This window comes from Rana temporaria, chromosome 5, assembly GCF_905171775.1.
Source record: "Rana temporaria chromosome 5, aRanTem1.1, whole genome shotgun sequence".
Taxonomy (NCBI): domain Eukaryota; kingdom Metazoa; phylum Chordata; class Amphibia; order Anura; family Ranidae; genus Rana; species Rana temporaria.
The window spans coordinates 172,105,371-172,128,691 of NC_053493.1; the positions used below are offsets into that span (position 1 = coordinate 172,105,371).

Below are 23,321 nucleotides of genomic sequence, written 5' to 3' on the forward strand. Positions count from 1 at the left end.
GGTAAACCGTGAGTAGACCTGTGCTGCTCGCCGTAGAGGCCAGCACTAGAGGCAAAAACCACATCCAAGATGGCTGCCGGACGCCTCAGAGAGAGCAGGACACGGCCACAGTAAAATGGCCGACCGCAATAGCAAGCTGCGCCATAGCGCTGCCACAACAAAATGGCCACCAATGGGATTTCCTAATGTAAACAAAAAGACTACAAAAAATGGCAGCGAAACGCGCAACGAGGATGAGAAGGCCTAATAGGCCTTACAGTGGCAAAAGAAACCCCCACAGAAAAAATGCAGGCTAAGGCCCTGTACACACGATCAGTCCATCCGATGAGAACGGTCCTTTGGATCGTTCTCATCGGTTAACCGATGAAGCTGACACACCATCAGTTAAAAAACCGATCGAGTCCAACGCAGTGACGTAAAAAGCAACGACGTGCAGAGAAAAATTAAGTTCAATGCTTTCAAGCATACGTCGACTTGATTCTGAGCATGCGCGGGTTTTTAACCGATGCTTTTGCGTACTAACCATCGGTTTTGACCTATCGGTTAGGCGTCCATCGGTTGAATTTTAAAGCAAGTTCTACATTTTTGGACCGAAGGATAACTGACCGATGGGGCCCACACACGGTCGGTTTGGACCGAGGAAACGGTCCTTCAGTTCGTTTTCATCGGTTTAGACTGATCGTGTGTACACGGCCTTAGACACCCCACAGTCCCCTGGTGAGGTTCCCCCCTCAGGTCCACCCCGGCAGCAGCAATAACAATGCAGTAGAGGGAAACAAGACAGAGAGAAGGGAAGGGAGGATAGGAGGACCCCCCGAACCCCAGGAATGCTCAGCCATACCGACCCGCCGAGGCGGGAAGGACTGTACTTAACCGTCCATGCGAGGACCCACTGACACATTCCCGATAGGCATACAACCGCGTTGGAGTAGCTGTCGGCCCGGTCCACTGTGAGTGAGACAACACCACAGCCCAGTCATATGTGGACCCTGGAGCAAAAGCTCACCGGCCACCCCAGGAGTCATGGGGTATGTCGTGGCAGACCCAGCCTCTTAGCAATGGTGTGCTCACGCTCGCTGGCCGGATTGAGGAGACTACAAGGATCTATATATCCAGCCTGTCTCTCACCCGACAGTTGATAGAAGATACTTCAAAGAATAAAATAAAATAAAAATTTCCACAGGGCGCTGGGCCCAAAGGGAGCCATACGTCCTTCTCCTTTGCTAGGCAGAAAAAAACTGAGGCTGCATGCTGCAGGGAGGAGGGTTATGTCTGGAGGGACCGCCCCCTGGGCGGGGCTGTTCAACTCTGTTAAAGTAACATGTATTTAAATATCTAACATGTTTCTGCCTAGTCCTCTCCTGTGAACAGGAACATAACCAACTTGTCAAGACTTCAGAAGGATGTGTCCGTCCATGGACGATTAGAGAAAAGTTTCCAGTTTCATAATTGTGCTAGAGACACAAACAAAACATAACATTAGGGAAGAAAGTGCAAATTAAAGAAGTAACTCTCTGCTCTGTTACAAAGCTGGTAAAAATTATGAAAGTCCTGTTTGTGTCCCCTGATCTTAAGAGCCCATGAAAGCCCACAGCCCTCTGGTTATGACTGAGTTGTACACCATTCAGTGTTGTGGCTTCTGAAGTCAGGAGGCTATTGGTTTACATGTTTTACATTACTAGTGGCAACAATATTTTAAAAACTATGTAGCCAATTTTATATTGTATGTAATATTTCATGTCTGTTTATATTCTAAACTTTTTATAGCAGAGTAAATATAGCAGAGTAAATAATACAGCTACAAACATAGAATACACATATTGCATACACTTCAACATTTTTTATTGTTTTGAAACTTACCTTAGGCACCCAGTGGCATTGCGCAGCACCTGTGATGAATGTAACTGTATTTTACGATCATCCTGTAAGATAGTGTTTTCCCACCCTGAATGAGGGATAATCACTGCATTGGTCAACACTGCGAGGGCATCTTGAATAATTGGCATTTTAAGGGCATCACATGATGACAGGTTCCACAGGACTCCTAAATGCAATAAAACAGTGCACAATAATACAAAATAACTAAAATTAAATGTATTTTTTTTTCTTATTTTAGTTTTCATATTTGAATATTTAAAAAAAAAAAGGAAATCCCCAAGCTCTACATTTGAAAAAAACTGATTGCAATTGCAGAGGACTATACACATCCAAAATAAAATCATTACGATTTTATCCTATTGTGGATCCAATAAGACCATTAAAAACTATAAATACCTTTAATATGGTACAAGAAATATGTATGCATCATTGTAATGCTTATTAGAGCCCTGTGTGAGAGACGTCATTCCATTCTTAATCTGCGTGACTACCAAGCATTACAATGGGATAACCAATTTTTACGTTAACTTTTTATTCAAGAAGCTTTTCAAAATATTTACATACACAGGGCATGCGGTTACAAAGCTATTACAGGAAACACATATTTGTACAGGATGACTATAATTGAAGTAATACCATGGGTGTACAATAACCCTGTAACTAGGGAGATGCTTGAAAATCAGCAAATTAACCAATAAGTGGAAACATATAAAACATGGTTACATAGTTAGTCAGATTGAAAAAAAGATACAAGTGCATCTAGTTCAACCTATAAAAGGTAAAAAGAGCAAAAATATCATACAATCCCATATACACAATCGTATACCCACAGTTGATCTAAAAGAAGGCAAAAAACCCAAAGCATGATCCAATTTGCACCAGCAGGGGAAAAAATCCCTTCCTGATACCCCGAGAGGCAATGGCATATTCCCTGGATCAACTTTACCTATAAATGTTAGTATCCAATTATATTATGTACATTTAGGAAGGAATCAAGTCACTTTTAAAGCAAGCTACTGAGTTAGCCAGAACCACCTCTTGAGGGAGTCCACATTTTCACAGCTCTTACTGTGAAGAAACCTTTTCCGTATTTGGAGATTAAATATCTTTTCCTCCAGTTGTAAAGAGTATCCCCTTGTCCTCTGTGATGACCATAAGGTGAATAACTCAATTTCACTATATGGACGAGAGAAAGAGCTGAGAACACACCGCTCAAAGCCCCCTGTGAAGATCTGATGAGCTCCTGAAGAGATCCGGGTGCCTGCCTGGTCTGCAGCTAGGGAAATCCAATGGAAACAAAGAAGAATGGTGGCACATCCACAAGTAAAATCAAAATAATTTTTTGAAAGTCCATAAAATCAGGCGAACATGACAAACATCAATCCAAAAAGGTGCTCAGTGGACAAGTTTCACACAGACGTGCTTACTCATCACTGCAGTATCCCCAAATGTGCATGTTTATTTGTCGCAAAATGTCACAAAAGAGCAAGTCTTCCAGTGGGGTGAGGTTGGGCACCGGGTGGGTGTCATTCTTAAATTTGAGAATAAATTGGGTGGGTAATAGGCAGAGGACTGAGGGGAAATTAAGTTCAGCCCACGAAACGATGGCACAGCCCTCCTGGAATGACAAATCTATCTCATAAAGAGAGAAAATATAGCCTTTTCCAGATGGACCACCCTCCTGTGAGATCTAAGGTGGAATCACTCAGATAGTTAGGTCACCATGACTGCTTTATGGTAAAGTTCAAAGTCGGGGAGGTCCAGACCCCCTCACGGATTTAGGACTAGTAAGTGGTGCCATTTTCAGAGGCGGACAAGGCTGCCCCCAAATAAATTGTAGGATCAATATCTGCAACTGAGAGAAGAAACTTTTTTAGGGACACTATGAATATCGTGTTGAAAGTATAGAGGGTGCGAGGGAGGATATCCATTTTCAATGTGTTGATGTGACCAAACCATGAGATATGTGAAGGCCTCTACTGGTCCAAATTTTTGGAGACTTATGTCAGAATTCAGAGCTAATTTAAGCAATACAGAGCTGAAAAGTCCCCAAATAGATAATTAGGTCACTTCCAATCTTGAAAGGAAACAGAAGAGGGAAGGGAAACCTTCAGTATCTCAGATTTAGAAGCATTTACTTTAAAGTTACTTAAATTACCGAAACCATCAAATTTCTTTAGTGGATCATGGGGGATGAAAACTCCCCAAAGGATGCATGTCAGTGCTTCCCATTCAGTAGGGAGGGTGTGCTTTCCTGAGCGTAGACAGTCTAAGGGCTCTTTCACATGGAGCGCCCGTACAGATCCGCCTGTCAGTTTTTTTTGCGGACGTGTACGGGTGCTCCGTGCTCCTCTATGGCGCCGCGGATGTCAGCGGTGACATGCCCACTGACATCCGACCCGCTCCGATCCACCAAAGTGTGACGGAGGAAAAACCTACATTTCCATCCGTCTGGCAGATTGGATTGGGTGAACACGGACATACGGTCCGTGTTCATCCAATCCCCCCATAGGGGGGAGCGGAGAAAAGACAGGCCGGTCCCTGCACAGTGTGCGGGGACCGCCCTGTCATCCGCCGGCTCAGCGGGGATCAACGGAGCGATCCCCGCTGAGCAAGCGGAGGTGCACGGGGCGGATCATTACTGATCCGCCCCATGTGAAAGGGGCCCTAAATTGTTTTATGGATTGCAGAATGTCAATAAAGCAGATAGGCTGTAGTAACAGGTTGCCATTTAGGCACAATGATTCAAATCCAAGGGGCCTATCTGAAACCACCAAAGAGACTTATGCCGCGTACACACGATAATTTTTCGGCATTTAAAAAACAACGTTTTTCAGCCTCTAGAAAAAACAATGTTTTTTCCAACTTCATCATTAAAACGACGTTGCCCACACACGATCATTAAAAAAAATGCTCTAGCAAAGCGCAGTGACGTACAACACGTACAACGAAGTTCCATTCGGATGATGCCACCCGTTGGGCTGCTTTAGCTTATTTTGTGTTAGTAAAAGACGATTCGCGCTTTTCTGTTACAGCGTGATGAATGTGCTTACTCCATTACGAACGGTAGTTTTACCAGAACGAGCGCTCCCGTCTCATAACTTGCTTCTGAGCATGCGCGGGTTTTTAACGTCGTTTTAGCCCACACACGATCATTGTTTACAACCCGAAAAACTACATTGTTTAAAACGTCGTTAAAAAATGCAGCATGTTCGAATTTTTTTTTTTGTCGTTTTTCAGAACACGAAAAATGATGTGAAGCCCACACACGATCATTTTTGTTTTTTACATGCCGAAAAATGATCCTGTGAACGCGGCATTAGACTGGGGTATGGTCGAACAGGAAGATGGAATCTACAGGTGATACTTGAAAAATTTGAATATCATGCAAAAGTTAATTTATTTCATTAATGCAACTTAAAAGGTGAAACTAATATATCAGATAGACTGATTACATGCAAAGCCGTGATTTGTCATAATTGTGATGATTATGGCTTACAGCTCATGAAAACCCCAAAAACACAATCTCAGAAAATTTGAATATTGTGAAAGGTGCAATATTCTAGGCTCAAAGTGTCCCACTCTAATCAGCCAATTAAGCCATAACACCTGCAAAGGGTCCCTGAGCCTTTAAATGGCCTCTCAGTCTGGTTCAGTAGGAATCACAGTCATGGGAAAGACTGCTGACCTGACAGTAGTGCAGAAAACCATCATTGACACACTCCATAAGGAGGGAAAGCCTCAAAAGGTAATTGCAAAAGAAGTTGGATGTTCCCAAAGTGTTGTATCAAAGCACATTAATAGAAAGTTATGTGGAAGGGAAAAGTGTGGAAGAAAAAGGTGCACAAGCAGCAGGGATGAGGATTGTCAGGAAAAGGCCATTCAAAAGTGTTGGGGACTTTCATAAGGAGTGGACTGAGGCTGGAGTCAGTGCATCAAGAGCCACCACACACAGACGGATCCTGGACATGGGCTTCAAATGTCGTATTCCTCTTGTCAAGCCACTCCTGAACAACAAACAACGTCAGAAATGTCTTACCTGGGCTAAAGAAAAACAGACCTGGTCTGTTGCTCAGTGGTCCAAAGTCCTCTTTTCTGATGAGAGCAAATTTTGCAACTCATTTGGAAACCAAGGACCCAGAGTATGGAGGAAGAATGGAGAGGCACACACTGCAAGATGCTTGAAGTCCAGAGTAAAGTTTCCACAGTCTGCGTTTATTTGGGGAGCCATGTCATCTGCTGGTGTTGGTCCACTGTGCTTCATTAAGTCCAGGGTCAATGCAGCCATCTACCAGGAGATTTTGAAGCACTTCATGCTTCCTTCCGCAGATGAGCTATATGGGGATGCTGACTTAATTTAACTTGGCACCTGCCTACACTGCCAAAAGCACCAATACCTGATTCAATGACTGCGGTATTACTGTGCTTCATTGGCCAGCAAACTCGCCTGATCTGAACCCCATAGAGAATCTATGGGACATTGCCAAGAGAAAGATGAGAGACATGAGACCGAACAATGCAGAAAAGCTGAAGGTCGCTATTGAAGCATCCTGGTCTTCAATAACACCTCAGCAGTGCCACAGGCTGATAAGTTTCAATGTCACACAGCATTGAGGCAGTAATTGCTGCAAAAGAGGCCCAAGCCAGGTACTGAGTACATATGCATGCTTATACTTGATCAGAGGTCCGATATTGTTCTGTGTACAATCCTTGTTTTATTGATTGCATTTAATATTCTAATTTTCTGAGATTATGGATTTGGGGTTTTCATGAGCTGTAAGCCATAATCATCACAATTATGACAAATCACGGCTTGAACCATCTTGCTTTGCATGTAATGAATCTATCTCATATAATAGTTTCACCTTTTAAGTTGCATTAGTGAAATAAATTAACTTTTGCATGATATTCTAATTTTTATTTTAGTATTGCCTGTATTGCATAAGTGAAGAAGGTAGAGAAGACCAGGGAGCCTTTCATGCAAGAGTTCTCAGGTGGGAGTCCAGTGATGGCTAGATGCTTTCATGGGAGCCAGACCCTGTGAGAAGGCAGAAAAAAATGGCGCCTAGGGGCTTGAGGGTCAGTACCACACTGAGAAAAGCCAGATCGCATAGGTTTCCAATCTGGCATTGCTGTATGAGGCAGGAGAAGAGTGCCTAGGAAGTTGCAAAGGTCCCCAAGGTAGCAGAAAATGGCTGTGACGCAATTTTTCTAGGCGATTAGCTGAAAAGTGTATTTGATTGATGTCATTAGCCTTCAGTTGTTCTAGAACAGTCTTGAAGGCTGTAAACATAGAGAGAGTGTATCAGGAGAGATATGGTAATGCCATTATAGGCTCATCTTGAGATCATGCAGCAGACATGATTGCGTCTTTTACTTTGAAACAGTAAACATTTTGCAAGACATCTCTTGGTCGGGTCTCGTCAGTGGGTCTGGGGCCTAAGGTGTAGTGCAGGTGTGCCCAACCAGTGGCCCGGGGGCCACATGTGGCCTGCGGAGCCCTCTGATGTGGCCCGCGAACTCCTCCTGCTCTGGGATGGAATAAAATAGATTAGAATACTGTTATTAAAGGTAAGTTTATTACTAAAATCACAGTGTATATATGGGCATATCTGTTCTCAGTGGTTACTGGGCTGCTTTCAAACTGATCCACAGGTGTAGAAAAATGCACCTGTGGGTTACCTGCACTGAGCCATAGACTTCTATTACCTGCGAGTTTGGTGTGCGGAGAGTAGAGTGGGCTCTATAGAGCCAAGTGGGCTGCCATCCACCCGCTCCGCTCATTGTGGCCCACGACCGGTTACCAAGTCGCTTAGGTGGCCCTTGCTTTTCAAAAGGTTGGGCACCCCTGGTGTAGTGAGACCTGTTGAGTTCCAAGGGAAAACCATTTGGCTTTTGCAGAAGCTGGTTGAAGATAAAGGTCAAAGCCCATTTGGAGGTCTTTAGAGAGTATCGATGTATTTCTCTAGATCTTCCCTTGTTGGCAAAAAACAAATGTATGACTTGAGATCCCAGTCTCCCGCTACATCCATAGTTGGCACTGGGGAACAGCCATTCCCAGCAGGTGTAGAAGCCAGGCTCCCAACTGGCAACATGAGCAGCACTAACACTGATAGAGCCAGTGGAAAATAGAGCATTGGATGGTTTATGGGAGAAAGGTCTATCCCAGTATGCATGTCAGTGAGAGCAGGGAAGAGACATACCATGTCTGGAGTCCCAGGGGACAATGCTGCTGCTGAGGAGTTGATGAAGTGTGGACAGGGAGCTGGCTTCCCAGACCCAGGCTGCTGCCCAAGGTGTTCCAGAGAGGCAGGTGGAGGAGCTAAGAGGACTCTGGGGCAAGATGTCTTGCTTAGGTGCCACAGTTAGTGTCAAGAGGCTCCTGGAGTGCTGTGGGTTTGCCACCCTGTGGCTGAGTAGCTGTGAAGACTGGAGGGTGGCTGTTGCCATGACAACTCAGTCTGCCGAGTGAGCAGAGTTCTGATCTTCCCAGGATTGGGACTGAGACTGGGTGCTGGATGCCAGTAGCTTTTATCTTCCCCATAGCACTGGATGTTGTGCCTGAATTCACTCTGGACAGGCCCGAGGGGAGTAGTTGAAGGGACAGAACTGAAGCAAGCATGTCTCACACCACCATAGACAAGTCACACCCTGGGATCCACACTTTTTAATATTGTTTTAAAAATTTGTTGTGGTTCAATGTTTTACATATTTTTATTTGTGCCAACAGTGCTTATATAGCCTACATTTAGCCAAGTGTTTGCAAGCAACATAATCATCCCTGGGTGTTCTACTGAGATTAACTGCTGTAGATGCAGATGATTCCTTCGCAGGAATCTAAAGTGTGAGTTGACCTCTGTGAATGCCATGAGGTCTAGTGATCGTAAACTATCACCTTGTAAAACATTCCATTTAGTTTAAAACAGAAATTAAAGGCAAAACATTTGTGTATAAATATTGAAAAAAAAATGTTTTCCCTTTTTTATAAGTGATCACATTCCCTCTGTTCTCAGCGGCATAAGAGTTGGGGGGGGGAGGGAGGAGAAGCAACAGTACACTGATCTTCCTAGTGATAGGCTGTGCAGCTGTGCGGGGGGGGGGGGGGTTAGGGTGTCAGGACAAGTCTTATCATTGGAGGAGAGTACACTGTGTTTCCAGCACACAGAGAACTGTGCTCTCCTGTTTAGTGTGATCAGATTTTAAGAGGATAGCAGAGGGACTGACAGAAACACCAGGGGTTTTACACAAAGGAAGTAATACAAAGAGAACAGGATACTTTTTCATGCAAGTACATGGTACAGCAGGCCCATATCAGGAATATGAAAAACTGGGGTAACAAACACTTTAATTTGTGGGGAAGGACACAGTTTACAGCCTCATGAACACTGGACATTTAGCCCTGATGCATGGGACCCCAGAGTTTTGGCATGGGTGAAAGCTGCTGTTGCTGGATGGAGCTGAATGGTGCACAGTGGTGATAACATTTAGGGCAGTAAGCATTCAGGGATTAAATGAGTTGTAAAGGAAAAAAAAATGTGCCTAAAATTAATGTCTGCAATGTAGACAGACAGAATAAAGATTCTGTTAAAAAAAATAGTAAATACCTATTAAATTCCTTCATCTATATCACCTCCGGCGTTCTAGTTTCTGTTCTCTCATTCACTTCCTGGTTTGCGGCGCTCGTTCATGTAAGAACTACATTTCCCAGTATGCATTGCGGCACGCCCAGTAATTCACACCTCCTTGAAGTCTCTAACACGTAGAGAGCGTCCTGCCGCACAGGTGAAGTTCCCAGGAGGGGGCGAGCACGTCACTGACCACCGCAGTAAAGCCTCCCTTTACGGTGGTGAGTAACAATCAGACAAGCAGGAAGTGAACAGAGAAGAAATAGAGTAAATTCTGAGCAATAAAGAACAATGAGGAAGTGAAAAGAGGAATGTCTGCAGGTAAAGGATGCTTATTATGAAAAAAAAAAAAAAATTTCCTTTACAACCCTGGTATGCTCTTGGAGGGGGAACCCATGCCGTTTTTTTATTTAAAATTCGGTGTGGAGTTCCCCCTCAAGATTCATATGATATACAGTAAGGAAAGAAAAATTGCGCTACCCCATTAACCAAGTGAAAACTAAAAAAGAAATCACCAAATTAAGAATGCCAAAGAAAGAAACATCAGTGATGTATAAATATGTAATCAATGGCTTATGATGTCAAGTGCCAAGTGTGTCACTATTAATAAATAAATAATAGAGAACATCAGTTGCCATAAAAAAAAACTCACATACAAAACAGTTAATTTGACATAAAATCAGTATGTATGGATACTGTATTAATAAATATAGTCCATAAATGCTATATCAATGGATGCTGTACACCCGTGCTCTGTACCAAGATCCAAAATCTGATAGGAAAATGTGTCTGTAACGGTATGGCCCGTGGGACCCAGAGGCTCTTGAAGGATGTGGTGTACTCCTGTTTCAGCTTCACCAATGACTCTTATGTCTAGGGTCATCCTATGTCCACTAGGGGCATAGGATGACTGAGAAATGATATCTTGGATTACATGAGATGGGACAGTAATGATAATTCACAATGTATTGCAGGATATCTTGAAATATTACAGGTGGTTGATTCTGAACCCAACAGGTCAATAGGAGAGTGACTCATTCAATGTGGAACATAGACTATTAAGGGGGTAATTAAGTCTGCTACTGTCATGTAAACTAGCCTTAGTCTGGTTTCTAAAGACCTTTTCATTGTGTGATGCTAATTAACACTGTATTTTGTGAAAGTTCTATTGATGAAATGTGTATTGTATAGCAGGTGAGAAAAGCTGGAGTCTTGATGTCTGACTTGTCAGCTGTAGCTAATTAGCTCATGTGGATTATATCGGTGCCAGAAAGTCTGACTAAAGACGTGTATTGGGCTCCTTGTGTCATGTTGTGGGTGGAGTTGAGCCATTGTTATTTGGTTGCAAACTGTATATAAAAAGCCTGAGTTTACCATTAAACTGTCTATTTCGTTTGAACCAGAGACAGAGCTGTGTGTCTCGTTTCTGGGGAATCCTATGGGTCCCTTTCGTCTGCTGGATTGTGGAGTGTCGATAAGCTGTCGTGGGTTGGTGGAATGGAATATCGTAAACGGCGTTAACCCCTGACCGTTACAATTGTTGGCTATCAGTGGGATGATTCCATCGCCGGAAGAACAGCCGGGGCAGACCGGCCAGCAACCGTAAGAAAAGGGACATTATCGCAGAACTTGTCGAAATGGATAGAGCTGAAAGGCCAGCGTAACAGACAGGACACCCGAGGAGGCAAGTTTTGATCGGGCTGTTAAACGAGGACTCGCACAGTATGGTCTTAATCCTCCACCGGAGATCATAGACCTGGTTATAGCGGCTGTGGATGCAACTTGGCTACATCAAAGAGGTGCTGCAGCAGCAGAAGTCACAGCAGCACCAACTGAAGAGAGAGGAGAGGCACAGATACCAGTCGGCATGGAAAAGGAATTCAGGAGGAGGTTACAAGAGATGCAGATACAGCACAGAGGACCAGAATCAGAGGAGGCCCTGCTGGGATGGTCTGATTTGATCCGTTGCCAACTCTGGAAGGTAGCGCTAGCTCTTGAACAGCAACACCAGGGAAAGGTCCTCCCCTCCATCCATGTAAGGTACTAGCCGCAGTATGACGTATGAATGCCGTTGTTGGGGGAACAACCGAAGCAGGAGTGGACAGCCGAGTTAAGCAGGCTGATCCAGGCAGAGATGCGGTTGGACGAGCTAAAGAGCCCTCTGGTGGTATGTAGCCCAAGAGTGCCCGTGGTCAGTGGATGACAGCCCCACGGAAAGCTTTGACTATGATGGCCTGGGATTGTTGTATTGGAGGATGTCCAGTGACCCTGACTTCTGGGATGATCGGGAGTGGTGCTTGGAGGAAATAATGGAGCACAGAGAGCTCAGAAGGGCACTGGGCACAGGAATATTTGGAGTTTCTGGCCATTCAGGAATGGGAGCTGGAGATCGCCTACAGACAGCTGCTAGACTCTGCTCAGCAGCAGGGTGGGGCTCCCTTTGCCTGGGACTATGAGGAAATTTCAGATGACAACTCTGAAATCCTGGCTGATGAATCGGCAGTGGAAAATCGGAAGATTGCCATCCCTAAAGCCGAAGCAGATGATGTGGAGTTCCAGAGGGCTAGGTCAGTTGGCTCATCTCCCCAGCCACAGATTACAGAATGTATGGACTTAATGGACCATTCAGAGGATGTTACGGTTTATGCATCCCCAGCAGAAGTGCTGGCAACAGGGCAGAGTGCTACCAATCTCTGCCCAGCACCGGAACCAACTGTGGAGTTCCAGGGAGCCGGGGAGGTTGGCCCTCTCTCCAGCAACAAGCTGAGGTTGTAAAGCTTTTACTCCCAGCTGAATTACTGACAGCCGGGCAGGATGCTAGTGGTCGCTGCACACAACTGCAGCTCGAGCTGATATCGGTGGATGGGACTGTGGTCTCCACTCACAGCAACCCAGCAGAAGAGCTGGCAACAGAGCAGAGTGCCATGGGTCTCTGCTCTCAACTAACAGAAGAGGGAATTCCTGTGGTAGTGGATAGGACTTCGATCTTCACTGACACAACCCCAGAAAATGGTGCGGCACTGAGACAGGAGGATTTCAGCTTTGCTTGGCAAGCACCGGGAGATTTTCACCTACCACAAGTAGATGGGACTTCAGTCTCCACTTGTATACCCCAGGGATGGGGGGCAGTTGGCCCAGATCCCCAACAGCATGATGAACTGAGCCCAGTCACCCTGTCTTCTCTCCAGCAGCTGAAAGGACTCCAGGGAGAAGGGCCAGTACAGCCCTCTCCCCAGCGGCAGGCATGTTCTCCGAGAGAGGCAGAGGTTGGCTGGGTGATTAATGCTCTGGTTGGAGCAATTTATTTGGGGTACTGTCTGGATAACAGCATTGGAGGAATGGAACTATGGACTAACTTGGGAGTCAACCCGTCTGGGGTCTCCCCCTGTGTTAGTCTCCTGCCGAAAGGGGAGAGATGTAACAGTATGGCCCGTGGGACCCAGAGGCTCTTGAAGGATGTGGGGTACTCCTGTTTCAGCTTCACCAATGACTCTTGTGTTTAGGGTCATCCTATGTCCACTAGGGGCATAGGATGACTGAGAAATGATATCTTGGATTACATGAGATGGGACAGTAATGATAATTCACAATGTATTGCAGGATATCTTGAAATATTACAGGTGGTTGATTCTGAACCCAACAGGTCAATAGGAGAGTAACTCATTCAATGTGGAACATAGACTGTTAAGGGGATAATTAAGTCTGCTACTGTCATGTAAACTAGCCATAGTCCGGTTTCTAACGATCTTTTCATTGTGTGATGCTAATTAACACTGTATTGTGTGAAAGTTCTATTGATGAAATGTGTATTGTATAGCAGGTGAGAAAAGCTGGAGTCTTGGGCCCAGATTCAGAAAGGACTTACGCTGACATATCTACTGATACGCCGCGTAAGTCCACGGATGCGCCGTCGTATCTATGCGCCGTAGTCTTGAAATAAGATACGCCTGAATTCTGGCTCCATCCGACCGACGTAAGTCTCCTACGCCGTCGTATCTTGGGCGCATATTTACGCTGGCCGCAAGGGGCGCTTCCATTGATTTACGCATTGAATATGCAAATGAACTAGATACGCCGATTAACGAACCTACTTGCGCCCGTCGCTGTAATCTACGCCGTTTACGTAAGGCGTACGTCCGGCGTAACGTTACGACTCATAAAGCAGGTGTAAGTCATGTTAGGGTATGGACGTCGGAACAGCCGCCGTTTTTTACGTTGTTTACGTAAGTCGTACGTGAATGAGGCTGGGCGTAGGTTATGTTCACGTCGTTCGCTTTGAGCCGTCGTATCTTAGGGAGTATATGTGACGTGATTCTGAGCATGCGCGCGCATGCGCCATTCGTACGGCCCTTCATTTACATGGGGTCACGCTTCATTTTAATACAACACGCCCACTTCCTTGCTATTTTGAATTAGGCGGGCTTACGCCAACCCATTTACGCTACGCCGCCGTAACTTAGGGAGCAAGTGCTTTGAGAATACTGTTCTTGCCTCTCTATGATACGTCGGCATAGCGCATATGAGATGTGCTACGCCCGCTCAAATATACGCCGCTCTACGTGAATCTGGGCCTTGATGTCTGACTTGTCAGCTGTAGCTAATTAGCTCATGTGGATTATACCGGTGCCAGAAAGTCTGACTAAAGATGTGTATTGGGCTCCTTGTGTCATGTTGTGGGTGGAGTTGAGCCATTGTTATTTGGTTGCAAACTGTATATAAAAAGCCTGAGTTTACCATTAAACTGTCTATTTCGTTTGAACCAGAGACAGAGCTGTGTGTCTCGTTTCTGGGGAATCCTATGGGTCCTGTTCGTCTGCTGGATTGTGGAGTGTCGATAAGCTGTCGTGGGTTGGTGGAATGGAATATCGTAAACGGCGTTAACCTCTGACCGTTACAGTGTCCAAACAAAAAGTGATGAATCCTCCACCAGTGAATAATGATGGCTCCTTACCGACTTGCCCTGATCCCTTATGACAGGGGATCGTTAAGTGTGTGTAATTAGAAGTCTCACTCCCATAATGTAGCTCAGGCAGACTCAATCTTTAGATCAGTGGATCTCATCCAGCGCAAACTTGCACATCACCAGTATAAGTACCCAACATGAAAAAGATAATAACAGCTCCACATAGCGCATTAAAAGTACAGAAACGTCTTATTGAAGTTACAACATAGCAGAAAAGTAATGCCTTTAATCTGGTGTGCCGGCCGGGAAATAAATTCCAGACACCCGTCCTGCTGGGGGATCGTATTAAAGCTGGAGGTAACGACAGCGCACCAGAGCGGAGCGGTGCGCTGTCGTTACCTCCAGCTTTTATACATCACTGATGTTGTTTTCTTTGGCATTCTTAATTTGGTGATTTCTTTTTTAGTTTTCACTTGGTTAATGGGGTAGCGCGATTTTTCTTTTCTTATTATTTTTTGCTCTTGTATCGTTTGTTTACATGCTAATAGCAGCTCCCACATTGAATATACTGTAATTTGTGTTACGGTTTTCTTTCCCCTCTAGTACTTTTAGCGCTTATTTTTCCCATCTTTTCCATATATCAAACACAGTGCCTGGTATTGGCAGAGATCCAAGTCGGATCCCCGTTCATTGAAAGTCGGACATATGTCAGCTTCAATTCGCAGGGCAAAGTCGGATCCAAAGTAGTACTAGTGTCGCGTCGCACCAGTGTGAACCCAGCCTTAAAGTGGGTCTTTTGTAAAAAGATATCTGTGCTCTGTGTCAATGGCGTTCACTCAGTACGCTGGATCATTTCTTGGTTACGTTGAGTCCCTCTGCATTAAGAGATAATGAGCACCATTCACAAAGCGGTATTTTCCTGTTCAAAATGTGCTGTAAAATAGCTCATAGCGTTATTCAAAAATGTTTTTTCAATTCACAAAAAAAACTCTACTAAAATACTGCATGTAGCATTTTGTCGAAATATGTGGTATTTATATCATGAAACCATACAGTATTTTATCGAATGCGATATCCAGTGGGATGGATACAGTTGAGAAGAATTAAAACCCCTGTCAGTTTGTATTGCTAATAAAGAGGTAAAATGGTTTAAAATAAGCCAACTCACTAAGTCAGTGCGGTCCCTGCAGCATATGTAATAATACAAAACAAAAAAGGCGACTAGAATACCAGTCAAAAGGAAGTCGCTTTCACAGTACACATGTGGTATATCAAAAACAACTAAGTTCAATTAAGTACCGTATTTTTCGCACCATAAGACGCACCTAGGTTTTAGAGGAAAACAGGAAAAAAATATTCTGAGGAGTTTACTACACATTACCATTCACCATTCAGTTGCTAGAAGTTACTACACATTACTGCTCGCTGATTGGTTTCTAGAGGTTACTACACATTGCCACTCACCATTCAGTTGCTAGTGGTTACTGCACACTAATTGCCTGCAATTCAGTGTCCCCCTCTACAAGCTGCTCAGTCCTGCCACTGCTTTAATAATCCCCACCCCCTCTTCTGACAGAAGAGAGAGCCCGCTCTGTGTCTTTGATCTCCTACTTGGCTCATGCTGCTGCTCGGAGAAGGGGGAGAGACACACAGAGCCCGCACTGCCCAGAGAAGGGGAGGAGAAGACATAGAGCCCGCACTGCCCGAAGAAGGGGGGCAGAACACACAGAGCCTGCACTGCCCGGAGAAGGGGGGAAGAAGACACAGAGCCTTCACTGCCAGGAGAAGGGGGGGGACACACAAAGCCCGCTCTGCCTGGAGAAGGGGGGAGAACACACAGATTCCGATCTGCCCCGAGAATGAAGGGGAATAGAAAGCCTGCTCTGCGTGGAGAAGGAGGCATAACACGCTCGCTGTCACAGACGCACAGGGAGAAGCAGGCAACCCACAGCTGAGTAGCTGAGCAGCTGGCTCAGTTTTCGGCGGAGGCGGGGGGCGCGCTGGTCTATATTCACTCCATAAGACCCCCCCCCACCACCCCTGGCTGTGTCTAACTCCTTCCCTACCACCCCTGCCTGTGTCTAACCCCTTCCCTACCACCCCTGCCTGTGCAGGTACTGGTTGCAGATGGGGGGGGAGCAGGCCCAAAAGGTAAAAAAATGACTTTTTGCCAACAAACTTCAAAATGAGCAAGTTTTCCAAAAAATCCGACCGTGTGTACGCTCCATCAGACAAACCTTTTCGGTTTTCATCTGACAAAAGTTTGCTCTGCAAAAGGACAAACTTTTCGGCAACAAAACTCAGATGGTGCAAAGTCCGACCATGTGTACAGGAATCCATCGGACTTTTGTCCGAAGTACAATTACACATGCCCAGAACCAATGTTAAAGAAGTTGACCAAAGGGTGGCGGTAAAGAGCAGAAAAAACACGTGATGTTGGGAAAGTTTTAGGAAAGTTTGCAGAAAAGTCAGAGCGTGTGTATGCTATGGGTGTGCCCCGCCAACTCCCTTCGGACAAAAATCCACTGAAAAGTTTGTTTGAAGTCCGATCGTGTGTACGAGGCCAGTTTTCAATTCATGTACTCACCCTATGGTCCATGCCAACGGACCTTATTTTGTACAGTAAACGTTTATGGGGAACTGTGTCAAATGCTTTTGCAAAATCCAGATACACCACGTCTACGGGCCTTCCTTTATCTAGATGGCAACTCACCTCCTCATAGATAGAAGGTTAATAGATTGGTTTGGCAAGAACGATTCTTCATGAATCCATGCTGATTACTGCTAATGATACCATTCTCATTACTAAAATCTTGTATATAGTCCCTTATCATCCCCTCCAAGAGCTCACATACTATTGATGTTAGACTAACTGGTCTGTAATTCCCAGGGATTTATTTTGGGCCCTTCGGTGCTACATTGGCTTTTCTCCAATTAGCTGGTACCATTCCAGTCAGTAGACTGTCAGTAAAAATTAGGAACAATGGTCTGGCAATTACTTGACTGAGTTTCGGAAGTACCCTCAGGTGCAAGCTATCTGGTCCCGGTGATTTAATAATGTTAAGTTTCCCAAGTCTAATTTTAATTCTGTCCTCTGTTAACCATGGAGTTGCTTTCTTTGATGTGTCTTGAGGATAGACACTGCAATTTTGGTTACTGAAGCCCCTCGATTCCCTTGTCAAGACCCCTCACCCCTTTCTGTATTGCATACCTTCATGTGTTGGAGCTGTGCCGCAAGGAAATAGCTAAACGGGTGTGGTGATGGCACGCCTCCTTCTTGCTTTGATCTTTGAAGAGTATTTAATCAAATTCTTGTCACCCCTCTTTTCCAGATTAGTTCCCTGAATTTAGTATCTATTTCCCCATACTGGGGAGTTTTGTAAAACGTAGAGAAGCTGCAGCATCCACACCATTGTTATTAGATTATACCGACCCGCTACTGATAGTGGGAGCTGTTTCCATATTTAAATTTTCCTTTTATATTTATCAAGTAATGGGATCATATTGTCTATAATATTTTGCTTGGGTTCTTTGGAAATATATCCCTAAATATTTTATTTGGCTTGCTATTTGGACCTGATCAGCCTCATGCGGCAGGGGTTTTTCTAAGGGATCCAATGGTAGCAACATAGATTTTCCCCAGTTTATAGTGAGTCCAGAAAATTGGCCAAAATTTTCAATTTCTTCCATAGCTTTCCTGAGAGAGTTTTGCGTATCTTCTAAAAACAGGAGAAGGTCATCCGCATACAATATCACTTTCTCTTCTATCCCACCTTGTTTAAACCCTCTTATCTCGGGAGCCATTCTAAGGGCTATTGCTAAGAGTATTCTCTGGGCCCAGAAGGCCCTGGTATGGGAAAAAAAGGGACAGAATTTGCCTTGGGGTATAAAGGTTCTGGACAAGGCTATGTCTGGCGTCAGACTTCGATCTGTGAGATGGGTTCAGCAATAACTGCTTCAGGATGAAGATCCAACTGAAGCTCTACAGAGCTTGTACTATCTGTTCTATGTTGGCTGGGACTCTGGGCCATAAGTTTGTGAACACAACACTGGTCTGACAGACTACCATGATACAACTGCAGGTTGTATGGTCAGGCCCAACAAGGCAAGGACAGCCTCTAAACATTTATCTACCAGGTCTTTGAACACAGGTTATACTCCATCAAGGCTGTGAGGATCTAATGGTAAGAAATGACCCACCACAGGAATCACCCATGTCCTAAGCAAAAATTCTGCAATAGGATATTGTTGGGCAAAATGTTTAGTAGGGGAAAAAGAAATTCCATGAGTAAAGTAAGTCTTAATACAGGACCAGTTCAACCAGTGTATGGACCAGGAAGGTCTTTGTATCACCACAGAGTGGTACTGCAGATACAATAAAATGGTGCATGTGCCACATCCTAATTATTTGGAAATAGATAATAGAACATTGAACTTGGACTTTTTAGGCACAACAATACACAATTTATAATATATATATTTTTTTAATACATATGAAAGTCTACACACAGTTAAGCTTAAAGGGGTTGTAAAGGTAAACAAAAATTCCCTAAATAGCTTCCTTTACCTTAGTGCAGTCCTCCTTCACTTACCTCATCCTTCGATTTTGCTTTTAAATGTCCTTATTTCTTCTGAGAAATCCTCACTTCCTCTTCCCCTGTCTGTAACTACACACAGTAATGTGAGGCTCTCTCCCTGGTGTGAAGAAAGCCTCTTGAGGGGGGAGGGGGCAAGCAAGAGGGTCAGGACGCCCACTAACACACAGCTCCTTTCTCTATCTGCAAAGTAGAGAGCGTCCTGACTTGCCTCCTTGCCCCCTCCCCCTCAAGCAATGGCGACTCTAGGGGGGGCCATAGGGGGCCCTGACCCCCCCAACATTATGCTGTGCTCCACCATGTGCCCCCCCCCCCCCATTTTTTTTGCATTTTTTGTATTTTGCTCGGGCCGCTGCTGGAGTAACAGTCTCTCCTGAGAGGGAGAGCGTCCCCAGTCATTCCTCCCCCTCCCTCTGCTCGCTGACACTACATAATGCGAGTGCTCACACAACCACAGCCGCCTGATCTGCTCCTTCCCCTGCATCCTTATTGGCACGGAGAAGAGCGAGTTGCAGAAAGGACTCCATGAGCACTGAGCCTTCATCTCAGTTACTGAAAAAACAGACTGATTTCTCCTGTCCTTAGGACAGGAGGACCAGCCTGTAAATTCCGAGAGTGGTGACTGCAAGTTGAGCCAAGTGACACTCTTTTACAGCCCAGCGAGTCCAGCCACCACCCCTCACTCTCCTCACATACAAGCAGGGAGGAATACAGCTCCTCCTCCTCCTCCTTTCAGTCCCGCCCACATTATCCCGGTGTGCTGTATCTGAAGAGAGGGGATGTGTGGGCGGGAAATATGAAAATCAGCAGCATTCCTGGCTGTGTGTGAATGATGCCTGAGATTTTAGCCTGGACCGTGGGTAAGTGTGTGCACTGCAGACTGCAGTACACTGTAATTACTGAACTACATTATCTCCATCCCTTCTCTCCCCTATCTGTCTCCCTCCCCCTCTCCTGTTCTTTCAAGACATTCACAATTTACTTTCACTTTCAGTTAGGCAGGTAATATACGGTGCAAATTTCTTTCCTGCATCCACAGATTGCAGGAAAGAAACTTGCATGATTCCCCCATCAACACAGACAGTGCTGACAGGGGAATATCCCTCCTGCCCAGCAATTGTATTCTCCTGACAAACAGTGATTATCACTAGTGGCTATACAGCAACCACTAGTCATAATCATAAGAGAATCTGCTCATTAATGGTTCAAATCTCAGCCAGTTCCTGCTGAACCAGCTGAGATTTAAACTGTCTAAGGCTGGTCTTAGCTCTTAGGCAGCCCATACATTGATAACTTTTTTTCATTCAACTATTGGGTTGAATGAAAAAAAAAAATGATCCAATTCCCCCATCTACACATTATAGGTGGATGGGGGAATCCTCCCAGTGTGGACCAGTGCTGAAATAACCAGAGTTGCTGTCCTGTCCCGTGTATTCACAGCGCTGGTCTGTGTCTCCATGGCAGTGGCGGCAGCACACAGGAACCCAGTGCTGGTTACTTTATGGGGCTGATGTACAGGAGGGCCAGCACAATTTGTTGTTAGAGATGGGCTGGGCATGTTCAAAATTCCACATGTCAGAGCCTGCCAGGAAGCCCACACTGCACGACGCTAATCACAGGCAGTGAGACATTTCCTGGTCCGCAGCTCTGCACAGATCAGGAAATGTCTCACTGGCTGTGATTAGCACTGTGGAGTGTCGGCTTCCTGGCGGGATCGGGCAGATGGGATTTCAAACACACCCAAGCCCATCTCTATTGGTTGTAGACAGTTGAGCTCCCTGCAGGTTGCTAATCAGCAGTGGAGCCTTCTCTGACATGATGATCGTGATGCAATCCAGGTGATGCTCCTAGTCAAATCCTAGTGTTAAATATCAGTGATTTTATTGATCAAAGCCCACACTTTACAGGCATAGAGCCCACATGGCTTCTGAACATACGGTTGATTATATATATATATATATATATATATATATATATATATATATATATATATATATATATATATATATATGTGGTTGTACTCTTGATGCTAATAAATACTGTGTTTATTAGATCTGACTGGGAGCATCACCTGGATCAAATCCCGATCAGCATGTCAACAGAGAAGGTTATACAGAATTACTGCTGCTAGGTGACCAGCTGGGGGCTCGGCTCTCTATAATCAATAGTCCCAGCCTTCCCCTGCATGCATCCATAATGTCACCAGCACTAGGTCTAATAGACTGCCGCCGCTGCCAAGGAGAGAGATGCCAGACCAGCGCTGTCAATAGCAGGGAACGGACAGCTGGGGAACCCCACAGTGGCAGAACACCAGGGCCCGGTGGCAAGACAACCTTTGCAACCCTGAGGCTGCGTACACACAGTCAGTCCATCCAATGAGAATGGTCCGACGGACCGTTTTCATTGGTTCACCGCTGAAGCAGACTGATGGTCTGATGTGCGTACACACTATCAGTTCAAAAATCAATCGGGTCAGAACGCAGTGACGTAAAACACACGACGTGCTGAAAAAAACGAAGTTCAATGCTTCCAAGCATGCGTCGACTTGATTCTGAGCATGCACGGGTTTTGAACCGATGCTTTTGTGTACTAACCATCGGCTTTGACCTATCGGTCAGCCGTCCATCGGCTCGATTTTAAAGCAAGTTCTCTTTTTTTTGACCAAAGGACAACAGACCGATGGTTTGGACTGATGAAACTCAACTTCGGTCCGTTTTCATCGGTTTGGACCGGTCGTGTGTACGCGGCCTTAGAGTTCTCCCACTGCTTTGGACCCTTATATTTTATTGGTGTGCTGGTGACATATATCTCTTGTTTTCTGCCACCCTGGGGGGGCCCAGTATAGTAGAAAGGGAGCTCACTACGATCCCCGTTGTGGGATCGCAGTAAAGGGCCCCAGGATATTTATATACAATTGCATTTTATAGTTGGCCCCCCTACTTTTGTCCCTGTCCCCCCATGTGCCCCCCCTAAATATGAAAGCTGGAGACACCACTGCCCTCAAGAGGCTTTCTCCACACCAGGGATAAAGCCTTGCATTACTGTGTGGAGTTACAGACAGAAGAACAGAAAGTGAGGATTTCTTAGAAGAAATAAGGACATTTAAAAGTAAAATGGAAGGAAAAGGTAAGTGAAGGAGGACTGCACTAAGGTAAAGGAAGCTATTTAGGGAATTTTCTTTTTACCTTCACAACCCCTTTAAAATTCACACTGAATATACTGCTTGTAAAGTGCATAAACATCACTCCAACATCAACTTGGTGCACTACACAGAGAAATGATTAATTCTATATGGTTAAGTTAATTCCAGAGTGCTTGATGTGTAGTAGAGTTGTGTGGTAGCTCGCTCTACATGTTACATGAAGAATGGCAACCATTAAGCATTAAAAGAAAGAAAATATAAGCAACATAGATACACACACACAAATATATCTATATAGATATAGAGATCTATATATATATATATATATATATATATATATATATATATATATATATATATATACACACACACAGTATATATACACACACAAACATCATATACATACTAGATACAATGGATATAAAAAGTCTACACATCCCTGTTAAAATGTCAGGTTTCTGTGATGTACAAGAAATGAGAAAGATAAATTATTTCAAAACGTTTTCCACCTTTAATGTGGCCTATACACTGCAACTCAGTTGAACAACAAACTGAAATCTTTTAGGTGCAGGGAAGTAAAAAATAATAATAATAATAATAATAAATAATAATATGGCTGTAGAAGTGTGCACACCCTTAAACTAATACTTTGTTGAAGCACCTTTTGATTTTATTACAGCACTCAATCTTTTTGGGTATGAGTCTATCAGCATGGCACATCTTGACTTGGCAATATTTGTCCACTCTTCTTTGCAAAAACACTCCAAATCTGTCAGATTGCGAGGGCATATCCTTTGCACAGCTCTCTAAAGCCACACACGGTCGGATATCTGATGGAATCGAATCCGATGTATTTTTTCATCGGATATCCGATGAAGCTGACTTTCATCAGTCTTGCCTACACACCATCAGTCAAAAATCCGACCGTGCCAAAATATGTTGACGTGCAACACTACGACGAGCCAAAAAAAAATTAAGTTCAATGCTTTCGAGCATGCGTCGACTTGATTCTGAGCATGCGTGGATTTTTGTAAGATGGAGTTCCACACAGACGATCAGATTTTTCTATCGTTTTTTTATCCATAGGAACAATTTAAAACGTTCTATTTTTTTTCACCAATGAAAAAAAAAACCTGATGGGGTCCACACATGATCGGGTTGTCCGATGAAAACAGTCC

At 44.6% G+C, this 23,321-nt stretch overlaps 1 protein-coding gene across 1 annotated transcript in view; it reads right to left on the reverse strand.

Moving 5' to 3' along the window:
- CTNND2 (catenin delta 2) overlaps positions 1 to 23,321 on the reverse strand; it is a 672,820-nt gene that overhangs the window by 272,617 nt on the left and 376,882 nt on the right. The window contains 1 exon segment of the mRNA XM_040353393.1: positions 1,861 to 2,044. Coding sequence (XP_040209327.1) covers positions 1,861 to 2,044 — 184 coding nt within the window.